We start from the raw sequence: 15,318 nt of genomic DNA on the forward strand, positions 1-15,318 counted from the left end.
TTCTGTTTTCCAGAGGCTGCTTCCCACATAGGAGTTCATTCATTTTCCTGCCGTCTTTCCTGGTGTGTGCAGATGGGGGAAGGGTCAACGTGTGGGCATAAGGACATCAGGGCCGAGAAGGGTGAAGTTTTAGAATGCAGTGATGCAGTTGAAAACTAATCCGTGATAAAAACACACTTATGGAATTCTAGTATGTGCTGAGAAAAATGGTTTCATTTATTTTAAAAATTGAATTTATAGTCACTTGTTGGGAGCAGATCCTTGTATGATATGAGGCTCTCTGGGGATGAATGGTGCTCTGTATGAACGCTGCAATCAACTTGGGTGTCTACATGGACTGGTGGCTCAGGGAATACAGTGCAGGGATCCAGGGGCCCAGGTAGTTTTGCACCTTACTGTCTTCCTTTTCATCTGAATTGGAGCCAGGGTCCCTGCCCTGGTGGGATCAGACTGAACAAACTGCCTGGGCCCTGAGGCTTTCAGGGCAGACTTGGGAGTTGGAATTCCGGGTCTGCCTGGTCGCCTGCTTCCATGTTCTCTGCAGATCCAGTGTCCGTGGCATTTCATCAGGGACTCTGAGGGAATGGGGGACAGAATAGGCTGTCGGCATACCTATCCCTGTGCGGCTATGAAATGATTCCAGAGCCCTGTCAGCTGTGGCCCTGCTGCCTTCTTGGCCCTGACTTGGCTTGGTGGCCGATGGCAGAGCCGTGGTGTGGTGGGATTGGGGAGGAGACATCTGGGGAAGATGGTGGTCGCTTTTCTGGCCCTGAATGTGCCTTGGTAGCTCTGTCCCAGGGTGAGCTGTCACCTCTCTCACTCATTACTAAGTGGGTACGTAGACCTCTTGAGTACCAGAGAATCATTTCCTGGTCTGGTGGGAGTGGGTTGTTGTTCTTGTTCTTGCTATGGAGTCGATTCTGACTCATTGAGACCCCATGTGTGCAGAAAGAACGGATCCATAGGATTTTCAAGGGTACAACTTTTCAGAAGCAGATCACCAGGCCTGCCTTCCAAGGCATCTTTGGGTGGATTTGAACTGCCAACCATTCGGCTAACTATTTGTGCCACCCAGGGACTCCTGGTGGGAATGGGTAGTGGGGACCCCTTTGGTGCTTCTTAGGATAGCAGTTAAGTCACTGGGTGCTGCAAATGGCTAACACGCTAAGCTGCTGACAGAAAGGTTGGAGGTTCAAGTCTACCTAGAGGCACCTCGGAAGAAAGGACTGGAGATCTGCTTCCGAAAAATCAGCCATTGAAAACCTTATGGAGCACAATTCTACCCTGATACACATGAGTCGCCATGAGTCAGGGTTGATTTGATGGCACCTGTTCAGTATCGGGTAAGTAGTGAGTGGTCTTCTCATACCTTTAGAACTGGAAAGGGTCTTGGCGGTCCGTAGTCTAGTGGTTCTCAACCCATGGACTCCCAAAAGAACCATGGGGCATATTTGTCCCTGATGTTTTCTTTCAAAATCAAAAGAACTAATGGAAACCAAACCCAGACCGGTGACAAGCCTTTCCATACTAACGGAACCTTCACGTTTCTTTGCTAGAATGTAGCAACTGGGTGAGTTAACCTTGGTTTGTGTCTGTTGATAAAAAGCTCAGGTTAACAGTGATTTATATCCTTGATTAATAAATCCAAGAAGATGAATTAGTCATTACTTAATAAATGCAATGTGCTTGCTAGACAAAAAGCCCCTTAGACACGAGTCCCTTGGGGGGAAATTCTAAAAGAGGTCTTCGTGATGAACAGAGGAGAAACTGCCGACCTGGTGCGATGCTGTCCTTTTACAAATGAAGAAACAGAGGCCCAGGGAGGTTAATGAGTCCCCTTCCCTCTTACAAACATGCTGTCAGGCAGATGGTGTGAATTCCAACACGTTAATGAAGAAACTGAGGCTCAGAGATATTTGGTGACATTTGGTGGATGCAGGATTCGAACCCAGGTCTCTCTGGCTCTGAAGCCAGCCCTTACCTGTTGCCCCCCAGCTGACCGTAACCCTTGCCTTCTCTCCTCCCCTGCAGACACATAGAGAACTGGCGCAGTCTGCACACGCTCAGCGCCGTGGACATGGAGCTCTACACTGGACTCCAAAAGCTGTGAGTGCACAAATCTCGCGGGACACCTGCACTTGGGTTGCGGGCAGGGTGTGGGGCCAGCCTGTCTGCTTCTAGCCTGGGCGGTGGTCACTGCATGGCTGCTGCCTTCCCTTACCCCCTGAGCTTCCTCTCTTTAGGTAGAGTGGTGGCACCCACTCAGAGAACGTCAGGGACTTCAAAGGTCATCTCTCCATGCTCATGCATTGCGTGAAGTCACACCCCGTAGTTAGGGTTTTGAGGCAGGACCTGAGCCCAGGTCCCCTGATTCTCAGGTCAGGCCAGTGTTTTAGCCCTGTACTGGACTGATGGTCCCTACAGAGGACTCACTGTTCCAGCGCCTCCCTCCTTTGGATTTAGGCACTGTTAGTTGTGCTGTGGGGCATCTGAAGAGGAGAGGAGGGAAAGGCACTAAGGGCCCTGTGGCCACTGGGCCAGATTCTTGAGCCAAGAGTCTGCTTTCTTGCTCACCGGTCTTTCCCAGCCCTACCAGCTCTCTCCCTGAGCCCCGACCCAGGCCCCTATGGGGTGTGAGCCCAAATTCTCCCCACCAGGAGCCCACCAATCAGGCCCCCAGTGACGCCTGGAGATGAAGGCTTGGCCCCTTGTCAACCTCAGCCTGGAGAAGCTGTCCCTCTGCCCGAGCCCTGCTCACCCTCTTTTCCTCTCTGTCCAGGACCATCAAGAACTCAGGACTTCGGAGCATCCAGCCCAGAGCCTTTGCCAAGAACCCCCATTTGCGCTATATGTGAGTAGAGCTGGTCCTGGGGTGCAGGGGTGGGGTAGGGAGGGAAGGGATTGAGTCCTGGGCAGTGAAACTGGAGACCTGAATCCTAGGCCAGGCTTTTCCACTGTGTGTCCTTGGGCAAGTCCCTTAACTTCTCTGGGCCTTCAATTTTGCATCTTAGAATGAGGATTTTGGATTTGATAATCTCTAAGGTTCCTTTCGAGGAGCCCTGGAGGCGCAGAGATTAAGCACTTGACTGTTAGCTGAAAGGTTGGTGGTTGGAACCACCAGCTGCTCCACGGAAGAAAGACGTGGCAGTCTGCTTCTGTAAAGATTACAGTCTTGGAAACCATATGGGACAGTTCAGCTCTGTCCTATAGGGTTGATATGCATCGGAATCCACTCAACGGCAACAGGTTTGATTTCTCTTTTCTGGTTTAAGATTCCTTTCAGAAGGAAAAGTTGAGGACCAGGGCTTAGAGTCCAGGTTTCCTAACTTCCACGTTTGTTTACTTTTCATGTTTTAATACGCAGTTTAATGCAGATGTAAATGATAGGAAATTCCACTGATACAGGGTGTGAATACTACACTTCCGAGATTACTTTTGGGTTCGTAAGTGTGCATGGAAGGGTGGGGGATAGAAGGAAGGGGGAAAAAAAATAGGGCCAGGCTGAGTGTTATGTCTAAATAGATTCTGGGTTCAAAGGAGAAGAGCTCAGAGAAGTGGAGACACGTATGAAAGATTACACAGCTTTGTTTAGGGCAAGCTGGAGGTGACATGGCTCTGGGTGGGGATTCCTGTCTGTCTCTGCCTCTCTCATTCCATCTCCCCTCCCCTCACCCTCACCCCACCTGGCAGGTGTGATTGGTGGAATGGCCTTTTTAGGGATTGGCTCCGGCTAGACATTGTGGGGATAGAAACACGTGAACTTGATGCCTGGTCTAGGATGATAGACTGTAATGTTCAATGGGAGGGCTGCCTCTTCCTGGGGAGGGCTGGGCATGAAAGGAAGCCTAGGATGAGCAATCAGGGGAGATGCCAACCCACCATGCCCACAGGGGAGGAGCTGAGCTTGTTTGGCTCAACTCTTCTTCTAGGATGGCAGCCACCTTGGACATCCATGGGGCCTACTCCCAAAAAGCAGAGATCCTGAAGGTGCCAGGTAGGGTGGTGGGATCTCTTGCATCATGGGAGCAAGAGCCAACCCTTGAGGAGGCCATTCTCCCAATGGCAGGGGAGATGGGATGAGGGAAACACACACCGACAGGAGTCCCTACCCACAGCCACGTGACCTCCAGCATCTCCCATACTGGGAGGAAGATGGAAGAATGGTGTGCACAAGACTCCTCCTTTGGTCCCTTGGGAGTTTTCCTGGCTGAGGTCCTCTGCATTTGGTAGTGGAAGGACAGCCCGGCTGGATGAGAATCTGTATTAAGAGGCAGAGCATCCAAGGGAAGCTGCCGGCAAGTGGAGGGTGGGGAGATGGGACAGGGAAGGCATCATGGAGAATCAGGTGGGGGAGCTGCTTTTCTTCGGGTGGGGGCGGCCCTGGCCTCACCCCCAGGCCTCTGTGTTTTTTCCTTAAGCACATAGCGAGAACTCTCTATATATTTATCAGTCTGACCTCCCTTGCTTTGTGCTGAACTTTCTTTCCTCCCTCTGGAAATAGACAGCTCTATGGCCGCTACTCAGGTCCAGATTTGTTAGCTACAGGGGATTGAGACCTCCCTTCAGCTGTCTAATTTAGCTGTTACCCCCTTGCCCTGTTCAGCCTCTGTGGCGGGGTCCTCCTAATGGGTGTTCTTTGCAGCTGGTGGCATAGCAGGGACCAGGCCAGAGCTTTGGACCAGATGTTTCAGGTGTTTATTTTATTGGGGATTTGAGTTTCACCCTAAAATATCCCAGGGAAGGAGGATTTTGACATCTGAGAAGTCTCCTTTTCATTGTAGCTCATTTAAGGATCACAATGCCAAATGCCCACAGTGAACCAGGTGTGGACTGTGTAGACTGGGGACCGCATGTCCCTCCAAAGGGGGCAGCTGGTAAGCAGGTCCAGCTGACTGCTGCCATGTGGAAGTGGGACTCCTGTTGTCAGACCCGCTGTTTTTGCAAAGAAGTGCTGGAAATCCAATGAAACCAGCCAAGTTTTAAATATTGGCGACTAAGAACAGAACAGTTCAACTCCATGGGCTGAAAAGTGCCCCTCTAGAGGTGGGCGGGATACGGCACATGGACTTGCCAGCTTGTGATCTGGGTCATACTTGGGGGAGGGAAGCACCAATGTGGGAGAAGCTCCATCCCCTGTGTCCGAGAGCCTACCAGGGCTTTGTGTCACCTGCAGCACGCAGGGACATCGAGAGGCCTTTGGGACCTACTGAGTTTCTGTAGGCCACAGAAGTGGGAGCAAGGGTGCACCTCAGGTATGGGTATCTCTGAAGTGGGTTGTACCAGAACGTATCTTTGGTTTACACTAGAGACCTCCCCTTCCCAGAAGTGGGCTGTGACCCGTTGTCTCTTTGAGGATGATCTAGTCTGCTGGGTGGTGGGAGTGACAGAGCCTGGTCGGGTTTTGTAAGGGTCCAAGGCTTTGGTGACAGGGGAGGCCAGTGCCTGGCTGGGTCAGGGCCCAATGATACCAGAGCGCATGCTCATGTCCTTGGGCCCTGTTTTCTCCTAGACTCTTTGGCCAACCCTGTGGTAGTGCTTGCTGTTGGCTATGAGGGGGTCAGGAGAGAGAAGGGCAGGTCACCATGGGGAAAATGCTTCCCACCTTCGGCCTGGCTGCAGATTGGGGGTGAGTTGGAGTGCTCAGCTTGGCGTAAGAAGGATGGCGCCTGGACCAGGGGCTGTGAGGGGCACAGAGGGATTTCCCGAGGAGCCAGGGCTCCATGGAGTGAAGAGCCAAGAGGGCGAGGCATATGCACTCGCTTCCACGATGGGGTTTTATGTATTAACTTTTCCCATTTATGAAGACACATCCCAAATCCTGACCGAGTGAATTTCCCGGCAGCTCTGGGACATTTTCTTCTGGCAAATGGGCCAGGTTTCTCTGCTCTCTGAAAACATCTTCTATTTCTGTCCTCTAAACGCATTTACAAGTCTTCAGGCCCCAGCTGGGCAATCACAAGATGATCACTTACTCCAACACTAATTGCCAAGCCCTGGCTTGGTGACTTTTTCCTTTTTTTTTTAGGGTGGTGGCTGTGAAGTCTTGTCTTCTCCCTTAGTACAGAATAAGAAGCAGGAAGTGAAATCATTGCCTGGGGTACAGATGTCAAGCTGCCCAAGCCTTCTGACTGATTGGACTGCCTCCGCTCAGAAGCCGCTTTTGCCTTAGTCAGTGTTATCCTTCCCGTTGCCAGAAAATGAGCCAACCGTGTGAAGGCCAAACTGTCTGCCCCAGAGGAGGCTGGCTGGAGATTAGGGCGCTTGGGTCCTGCTCCGAGGGTTATCAGTGACTTACTATCTCTTCTTGGCTAGTTCAGTTTTCTTTACCTTTTACCGAGTGTGATAAATGAGATGTTGACCTGTACACATCAAGGATAATCCTTTTTGACAGACTGGTATATTCTCGTTTCTTACATTCCTTCTCTGATCCCAAGGATTTGGGGAAACCAAATTGATCATTGGAATCTAGTGAAACCAGTTGCCATCAAGTCCACTCTGAGTCATGGCAACGCCATGTGTGTCAGAGTAGAATTGGGCTCTGTAGAGTTTTCAATGGCTGATTTTTCAGAAGTAGGTTGCCAGGACTTTCTTCCAAGGAGCCTCTATGTGGACTTGAACCGCCAACCTTTCAGTTAGCAGACGAGCACGTTAACTGTTTGCACCAACCAGGGACTGTGGTATTTAGAATAGACATTTGCTAATCTATGGGCATAATGATAATGCCTATTCTAGGAATGGAATGTAGTAAAGATTAAACAATAAAAAAACTAGGGGCACATAAAACATTTAGCACAGTGCCCGGCAAATAGAGCTCAGCAATGGTAGTTGCTCAGAATGATAGTAATTACCGTTATTATTGTTGGTGATAACAATAGAATCAGTGTGGAGGGACTGGGTGACCTTGGTGGGTGTTTTATTCTGGCCACTACTTTATTTTAGAAAAGCTGTACTCCTGTCCCCCAGGGCAGCCCACCTCTTCGGTGATGGAATACTCCTGTCTGCAATATCTGCTGTCTTTCCACCTTGGGTACTGATGAAACAATTCTGACAAATTCTCTCCATCTACACCCTCTTGCTCTAGTCTCTATGCACACCATTTAACTGATGCAGTTAGTTTCAGACAGGGCCCAAGCAGTTGCACTTGATGCACTTACAGCTTGTTTATTTCCATCTGATTCGAGGCCACATCTGACCAACATGGACAGTTGAACTTGGATTGTTCCCTAAGTCCTCTGCGCCACGCCTCTACTGCTGCTCATCTCTTCCTTGATGGAGCTTGTGTTCTTAGGTGTGGCCCACGCCCAGACCCGGTCTCCACAGTCTGGGGTCCCGTGATGGACTGAATTGTGTCTGCCCAAAATAAGTGTTGGAGTTCTGACTCCTATACCTATGGTTGTAATTCCCATTTGGGAGTAGGATTTTCTTTGTTGTGTTAATGAGGCCATATCAGTGTAGGATGTGTCTTAAGCCTAATCACTTTGGAGATATAAAAAGAACAGATGAGGTACAAAAACAGGCAAGCACAAAAGCGGAAAGATTGATGCCACGTGGAGATGGCCAAGGAACTGAGGAAGGCAGAGAAGAATGCCACAGAAGCTGAGACAAGGAGTTTCCCCAAGAGCAAACAGAGAGAGCCTTCCCCTAGAGCCAGTGCCCTGAATTTTCTGGCCTCCTAAACTGTGAGGAAATAAATTTCTGTCCCTTAAAGTCAACCCACTTGTGGTATTTTTGTTACAGCAGCACTGGGTAACAAAGACAGGCCCTCGTAAGTAGAGTTCCCACAAGGCACCTGTCTATGAGCTGAAGTTGAATGATGGTTCTTTCATCTGTAGAGCACTTCATGGCCTTCAGAGTGCTTCCTCATTCATGATCTCATTTAATTCTCATAACCATCCCAGGGTGAGGGTAGGTAACCTTATTTTACAGCCCAGGACACACGTTTGGAGTGGTAGAGGAGAGGTCTGACTTGTAATTGGTGGAACCAGGAGTACTCCTAACCGGTTTGATTCTTTTTCCAGGAATCTTTCCACTACATCTTATGGGCCAGAAATGGCAGTGTTCTTCACCGATACATTTTTTTAATTTAACTTTATTAACAGCATTTAGAAAGTGGCATCAAAAATGCTGATATCAGAGAGAAGAGGGGAAAGGTAAGATTGATTGAGAACATACTATGTGCCAGTGGCTAGGCCTGTGCTCTTCCAAATACGATGTCTGTTGTTCTGCCCAGCTAACCGTGAGCGAGGGCTCCTCTGGCCCCATTTCACAGATGAAGGCATTGAAGCTCAGAAGCCATAATTCCCAAGCTCACAGAGTAAGTTAGTGGAACAGTTAGGATTTGACCTTGGATCCTTCTGACTCTGAAGTCCCACACTTTTCTTTCTCTCTAGTTTTTGCAGTGAGAACTTTTTCCTTGGGGTGGAGGGCCTTTAAAGTTTCATCAGAGAGCTGCTGTTTCCCCAGGGATTTAGCATCATCCATTCTCAAAGAGCTGTTCAGTTTCTCTTCCTATTCAGGTCAAATCCCCTAACAGCAGTTGCTTTGCAACCTGAATATCTTTATCACCCAAGATTTCTAAGCATTAGCTTATGGCTCACTTATTTCCAAGAATATCTAATGTCGGATTCTAGCAAGCCAAAAGAACGTATTTAATCCCTCACAGTTGGTTGTGGTGGAATCACTGTTGTGCTCAGTTTCTTGCTCTTTTCCCCCAAAGTTCTGGGTGCCCGGCCTAGCTATTCCTCACTCTGTTGTGAGCACACCTGCTCTTGGTCTTCAGGTGGGAGAACCAACCCTGAGCTGCCCGGTCCAGGAGTGTGATGGGTGGGGAGGGGGATGTGGGGGCTGGTAGTGGAGGTCAGAGGAGGAAAATGACATTCAGTTTTTGCGTTCAGCGAGTCGCATTCAGTTCTAATCACAGTGTCCTGATTTGGGCACGATTTATCAACCGCTTTACGTTCGCAAGGAGAGAGAATTAGCAATGCTGGGTGGGTAGAAAAAGGGGAAGTGGCTGCAGCCCTACCTCTGTTAGAACCCTGGCTGAGCAAGCAGTACATTTCTCCTGAGATTACTGGGTTAAAACATGGCAAGATTTATTTATTATGTATTGTAAATCCCTAAACATTCTTTCTCCTTGATATAACCCCTCATTCAGTGTTTCAAGACAATGTGTAATACCAGTGGCTGTCAGGTTGACTTCTGGTGACTCCATGTGTGTCAGAGTAGAACTGGGCTCTGTAGGGTTTTCAGTGGCTGATTTTTTGGAAGTAGATTGCCAGGCCTCTTTGCTGAGGCACCTCTGGGTGAACTCAAACCTCCAGCCTTTGGGTTAGCAGCCGAGTGCATTACCCATTTGCACCACCCCAGGAAGTCCGTAAGACGATGTGTAGATATTAGTAGACTTTTGCCTGTTGGCCTGTCCCTTACCTCTGCACTGAAATTTTTCTCCAGGTCCCAAAGGGATTGGTCCCTACATACTTATCCCCCTCCTGTGCCCTTCCTCCTCTGTTCTATGTGGAGGATGTAACCATCGAATACTGTATAGCTAACTGTTAAGACCATGGGGTTTGGAGATAGAATGGCCTGGGTCCCAATCCTAGAGCTTCCACGTCTTGCCCTATGGCTTCAGGCAAGCTACTGAACTTCCATGAGCTTTGAAGGGAACGTAAGAGTTTCTCCTTCATAAGATTGTTCTGAGTCTTGAAAAGATAGTGCTTAGGAAGTGCTTAAGACAGTGCTTTATGAAATACTCGATAGATTTTTTTCTGTTATTAATGACCTTGGTCTCTGATTTCACAAAATCAGAGAGAGTTAAAGCTGGAAGGGGCCCTAGAGCTAGGCCTCCAAATTTATATTCCTGTCCCTGCGCCCATCCCAGAGCTTTAGACTCATATATCAGACTGTCTACTTGACATCTCTACTTGGGTGGCTAAGACCCATGTCATACTTAACTTGGCCAAAACAGAATTCTTGATTTCATACCAACTCCCCACTCCAAACTGTTCTTCCTCATTGTCTCTTGTTTTTGTAAATGGTGCTGTCTACCAGGCTGCTCAGGTCAAAACTTTAAGAGTCATTCTTAACTCTTTTTTTTTCCTTTGCCTGCCCTCCCTACCTTTCTGCCATTCAATCCATTGAGTCCATAAATTATTTTGTATCTATCCACTTCTCTCTCCCTTCGTATATACCATCTTGGACCAAGCCACTATCCTTTCCTCTGGGGCTATGACAGTGGCCTTCTAACTTAGATTTTCTTGCCTCCATTTTTATCCCCTACATTTCATTCTCATCCCAGTTGCCAGAGTGATATTTTAAATGCACAGATCCAATTGTGCCACTGCATTACTTAAAACCCTCTGATATTTTCTGTTTTACTTAAAATAAAATCTAAGCCCCTTACCATGCTACAGGATTCAGATGGTCTTGGTTCCTATCTCCCTCTCTGACTGATTTCCTTCAGTCTTACTTTTGCTTTCGTTGCTGCAACCTACTTTCAATTCCTTATTCATACCAGTCTCATTCCCACCTTGGGCTTTTGTACTTGCTGATCCATCTGACCCAGGCAAATACTCTGTCCCCAGATCTCTGCATGTCTGGCCCCATTCACTCTAATGTCACTTTCTTAATAAGGCCTTCTCTGACCACTCAACTGAGTGGCCTTTTTTCTCCCCACCAATTTGTGACTTTTTATTACATTATGTAGTTTTATCCATTATGCATGTGTAAGCTGGACATTAAGTAAGGAAGACTCAAGAGGAATTGATGCATTTGAATTATGGTGTTGGCTAAGAATACTGAATATACCAGGGACTGCCAGAAGAATGAACAAATCTGTCTTGGAAGAAGTACGGACCCTGGAGAAGGACATCATGCTTAGTAAAGTAGAGGGTCAGTGAAAAAGAGGAAGATCCTCAACGAGATAGATTGACACAGTGGCTGCAGCAATGGGCTGAAGCAGAGCAACGATTGTAAGGATGGTGCAAGGCTGGGCGGTGTTTTGTTCTATTGTACATAAGGTCGTTTTGAGTTGGAGCTGACTCGATGGCACTTAACAGCAACAACATGTGGTTCAACTGTTTCCCTGGCTCTTATCACTGTCGACTATCTGGAAGTATCTCATTCAGTTATTTGTTTAGTAGTTTATTTTCTGTGACCCCCACTAGAATGTATACTTCCTTGGAGCAGGACTTTGTCTGTGCTGGTCACTGCTGAATCCCTAGCACCTAGAACAATGCTGGTCACCTAGCAAGTGGTTAGTAGCTATTTGTTTTCACAGAGAAACTCAGTCTAACTTGTTCGTTTATGGATGAGTGGATGGATGTCTAGATGGGGGAGAAATTCTGCCCAAGGCCCCAGTGAGTAAAAGCAGGTCCAGGGCTAGAAACTGGGTCTTGGTGCTCCCTGGAGACTTTCCTCCCACCATATCATCCTGTCTGCTTTCCCTGGACCCTTCTAACCAGAGCTCCTCAGACTTCCCGTATGGCAGAAACCATTACACTCGTATGTAGAGGAAAGGACATATGAGCAAATATTATATGCAAAGCATTGCTGTTGTATGAGTGGACAGGTGTACACAGAACAGAGTCGCATCCCAAGATTTCTCTGAAATACCTTGCGGTAATGTACAATGATGGCAGCTCATCTTTGAGCTTCCTTCACGTAACCTCTGTGCACTCAGAATCTCCTATCAAACCTGGTGCTTGAGGTATTGCCTCTAACTCAATCCCATCACTAAAGCAGTTATGTTCACCGGTGGTTAAGAGCATATGCTCTGGAAACACAAAGCTGTTGTTGTTAGGTGCCATCGAGTCGGTTCTGACTCATAGCGACCCTGTGTACAACAGAACAAAACACCGCCCGGTCCTGCATCATCCTTAGTCATTGTTACGCTTGAGCCCGTAGTTGCAGCCACTGTGTTAATCTATCTCATCGAGGGTCTTCCTCTTTTCTGCTAACTTCTGCTTTACCAAGCATGATGTCCTTCTCCAGGGACTGAGCCCCCCTGACAACATGTCCGAAGTATGTGAGATGTAGTCTCACCATCCTTGCTGCTAAGGAGCATTCTGGCTGTACTTTTTCCAAGACAGATTTGTTCATTCTTTTGGCAGTCCATGGTATAGTCAGTCTTCTTCACCAACACCACAACTCAAAGATGTCAATTCCTCTTCGGTCTTCCTTATTCATCGTCCAGCTTTCACACGCGTATGATGTGACTGAAAATGCCATGGCTTGGGTCAGGTAGGTGCACCTTAGTCTTCAAGGTGACATCTTTGCTTTTCAACACTTTAAAGAGGTCTTTTGTAGCAGTGCAATGAATCTTTTGATTTCTTGACTGCTGCTTCCATGGCTGTTGATTGTGGAGCCAAGTAAAATGAAATCCTTGACAACTTCAATCTTTTCCCCATTTATCATGATGTCGCTTATTGGTCCAGTTGTGAGGGTTTTTGTTTTCTTTATGTTGAAGATCATTCAAAAATGGCTGCAGCAGTATATTGACAGGGAACTGCCAGAAATTCAAGTCAGTTTCAGAAGAGGACGTGGAACCAGGGATATCATTGCTAATGTCAGATGGATCCTGGCTGAAAGAGAATACCAGAAGGATGTTTACCTGTGTTTTATTGACTATGCAAAGGCATTCGACTGTGTGGATCATAACAAATTATGGATGACATTGTGAAAAATGGGAATTCCAGAACACTTGATTGTGCTCATGAGGAACCTTTACATAGATCAAGAGGCAGCTGTTCGGACAGAACAAGGGGATACTGATTGGTTTAAAGTCAGGAAAGGTGTGTGTCGGGGTTGTATTCTTCCATCATATCTATTCAATCTGTATGCTGAGCAAATAATCTGAGAAGCTGAACTATATGAAGAAGAACGGGGCATCAGGACTGGAGGAAGACTCATTAACAACCTTTGTCATGCAGATGACACAACTTTGCTTGCTGAAAGTGAAAAGGACTTGAAGCACTTACTAATGAAGATCAAAGACCACAGCATTCAGTATGGTTTGCACCTCAACATAAAGAAAACAAAAATCCTCAAAACTGGACCAATAGGCAACATCATGATAAATGGAGAAAAGATGGAAGTTGTCAAGGATTTCGTTTTACTTGGCTCCACAATCAACAGCCATGGAAGCAGCAGTCAAGAAATCAAAAGATGCATTGCATTGGGTAAATCTTCTGCAAAGGACCTCTTTAAAGTGTTGAAAAGCAAAGATGACACCTTGAAGACTAAGGTGTGCCAGACTCAAGCCATGGTATTTTCGATTGCATCATATGCATGTGAAAGTTGGACACTGAATAAGGAAGACCAAAGAATTGAAGCCTTTGAATTATGGTGTTGGTGAAGAATGTTGAATATATACCACGGACCGCCAAAAGAATGAACAAATCTGTCTTAGAATAAGTACAACCAGAATGCTCCTTAGCAGCAAGGGTGGTGAGACTGCCTCTTACATACTTTGGACATGTTGTCAGGAGGGATCAGTCCCTGGAGAAGGACATCCTGCTTGGCAGAGTACAGGGTCAGTGGAAAAGAGGAAGACCCTAAACGAGGTGGATTGACACAGTGGCTGCAATGATGAGCTCAAGCATAACGATTGTAAGGGTGGCTCAGGAGCGCGCAGAGTTTCATTCTGTTGTGCACAGGGCCGCTATAAGTCGGAACCGACTCGACGGCACCTAACAACAACAGCAACAACATGTTGAGGTGTAATCCATACTTTGATCTTCACTTTCAGCAAGCAAGGTCGTGTCATCTGCGTAACACAGCTTGTTAATGAGTCTTCCTTCAATCCTGATGCCCCGTTCTTCTTCATATGGTCCAGCTTCTCAAATCACTTGCTCAGCATACAAATTGAGTGAGTATGGTGAAAGGATACAACCCTGATGCACACCTTTCCTGACTTTAAACCACGCAGTACCCCCTTACTCTGTTTGACTGCTTCCTCTTGATCTGTGTACAGGCTCCTCGTGAACACAAGTTAAGTGTTCTAGAATTCCCATTCTTCGCGTTGTTATGCATAATCTGCTGTGATCCCTACAGTTGCCTTTGCGTAGTCAATAAAACACGGGTAAACATCCTTCTGGTATTCTCTGCTTTCAGCCAGGATCCATCTGACATCAGCTATGATATCCCTGGTTCCATGTCTGCTTCTGAAACCAGCCTGAATTTCTGGCAGTTCCCTGTCGATATATACTGCTGCAGCCGTTTTTGAATGATCTTCAGCAAAATTTTGCTTTTGTGTGATATTAACGATATTGTTCGGTAATTTCTGCATTCAGTTGGATCACCTTTCTTGGGAATAGGCATACATAAGCATTAGCTGTTATTGTTATTCTTCGGGTGACAGTGTGCCAGTCACCCTCTGAGCACGTGGCTGAATTAACGTGTAGAATTAAGAGTCTTCTGCATTTCCCCAAAGTGTTGTGTGTTGCAGGGAACTTATCAATGTATAAGACAGGGTTTCTATCCCCAAAAGCTTCCTGTCTCTTTGGGACAATGAGCCTTGACAAAGCCAGAAGGACAGTGGTTTCTATAAAATATATGTAAATCTTTTGGTATGGACATCCTAAGGAAAGCCCCAAACACATATACACAACATTTCTCATCTAATTTCAGGGGTTTACAGGCTTCCCTTGGACCCTGGGTTAAAATGCTTTCTGAGGCAGTCCTGGAGAGAGCAGTACAGTGGCTGAGATGGGTGGTTCACACCCAGCAGGCCTCAGTCCTTTACAAAATACCCCAGATATAATGAATGCCATGCATATTGTGCTACGTTCTCCTGGACATGAAAGCCCTCCTTCATAATTTATAATCTCCACTGTGATTAAGGTAAACCAGGAATCTACTAAGTATGGAATTTCTTTGTTGGGTGAAGGGCATGTTCCAAAATTGACTGCGGTTCTGTTTGCACAACTCTGTGAGTATACGAGAAACCCTTGAACTGTACACTTTAAATGAGCGAATTGCATAGTATATGAATTATATCTCCGTAAAACTGAAAAATATGTTTTCTGTATTTATTTAGATTCCTTATTTATTCATAGTAATTTTATCTATCATATATATTGTCTTTCAGTATATAATTATATGAAATATATAAATCTATTTATATATTTTAATATAGAGAAACTGAAAAGAAGGGACCTGTGTCACTTCTTAGCAGAAGCTTCTAGAGCCGGTGTATGGCCCGCCACATCTCTCTTCCCTTGGCCCCGAGACCATTAATGCTCCAGACGGAGACCGTTCTGTTAGCCTGAGTCTCGCTGGAAAGATGACAGGGGTGAGCAGAGCCATAGTTGACCCTCTGTG

At 46.8% G+C, this 15,318-nt stretch overlaps 1 protein-coding gene across 4 annotated transcripts in view; it reads left to right on the top strand.

Moving 5' to 3' along the window:
• The window catches only part of NTRK3 (neurotrophic receptor tyrosine kinase 3), a 473,624-nt gene that overhangs the window by 82,595 nt on the left and 375,711 nt on the right, over positions 1 to 15,318 (top strand). For all 4 annotated transcript variants that reach the window (XM_049905334.1, XM_049905331.1, XM_049905332.1 and 1 more), the window contains exons 2-3: positions 2,032 to 2,106; positions 2,780 to 2,851. In XM_049905334.1, coding sequence (XP_049761291.1) covers positions 2,032 to 2,106; positions 2,780 to 2,851 — 147 coding nt within the window. The remainder of the gene's footprint in view (positions 1 to 2,031; positions 2,107 to 2,779; positions 2,852 to 15,318) is intronic.

The sequence above is a fragment of the Elephas maximus genome, chromosome 13, assembly GCF_024166365.1.
Source record: "Elephas maximus indicus isolate mEleMax1 chromosome 13, mEleMax1 primary haplotype, whole genome shotgun sequence".
Taxonomy (NCBI): Eukaryota; Metazoa; Chordata; class Mammalia; order Proboscidea; family Elephantidae; genus Elephas; species Elephas maximus.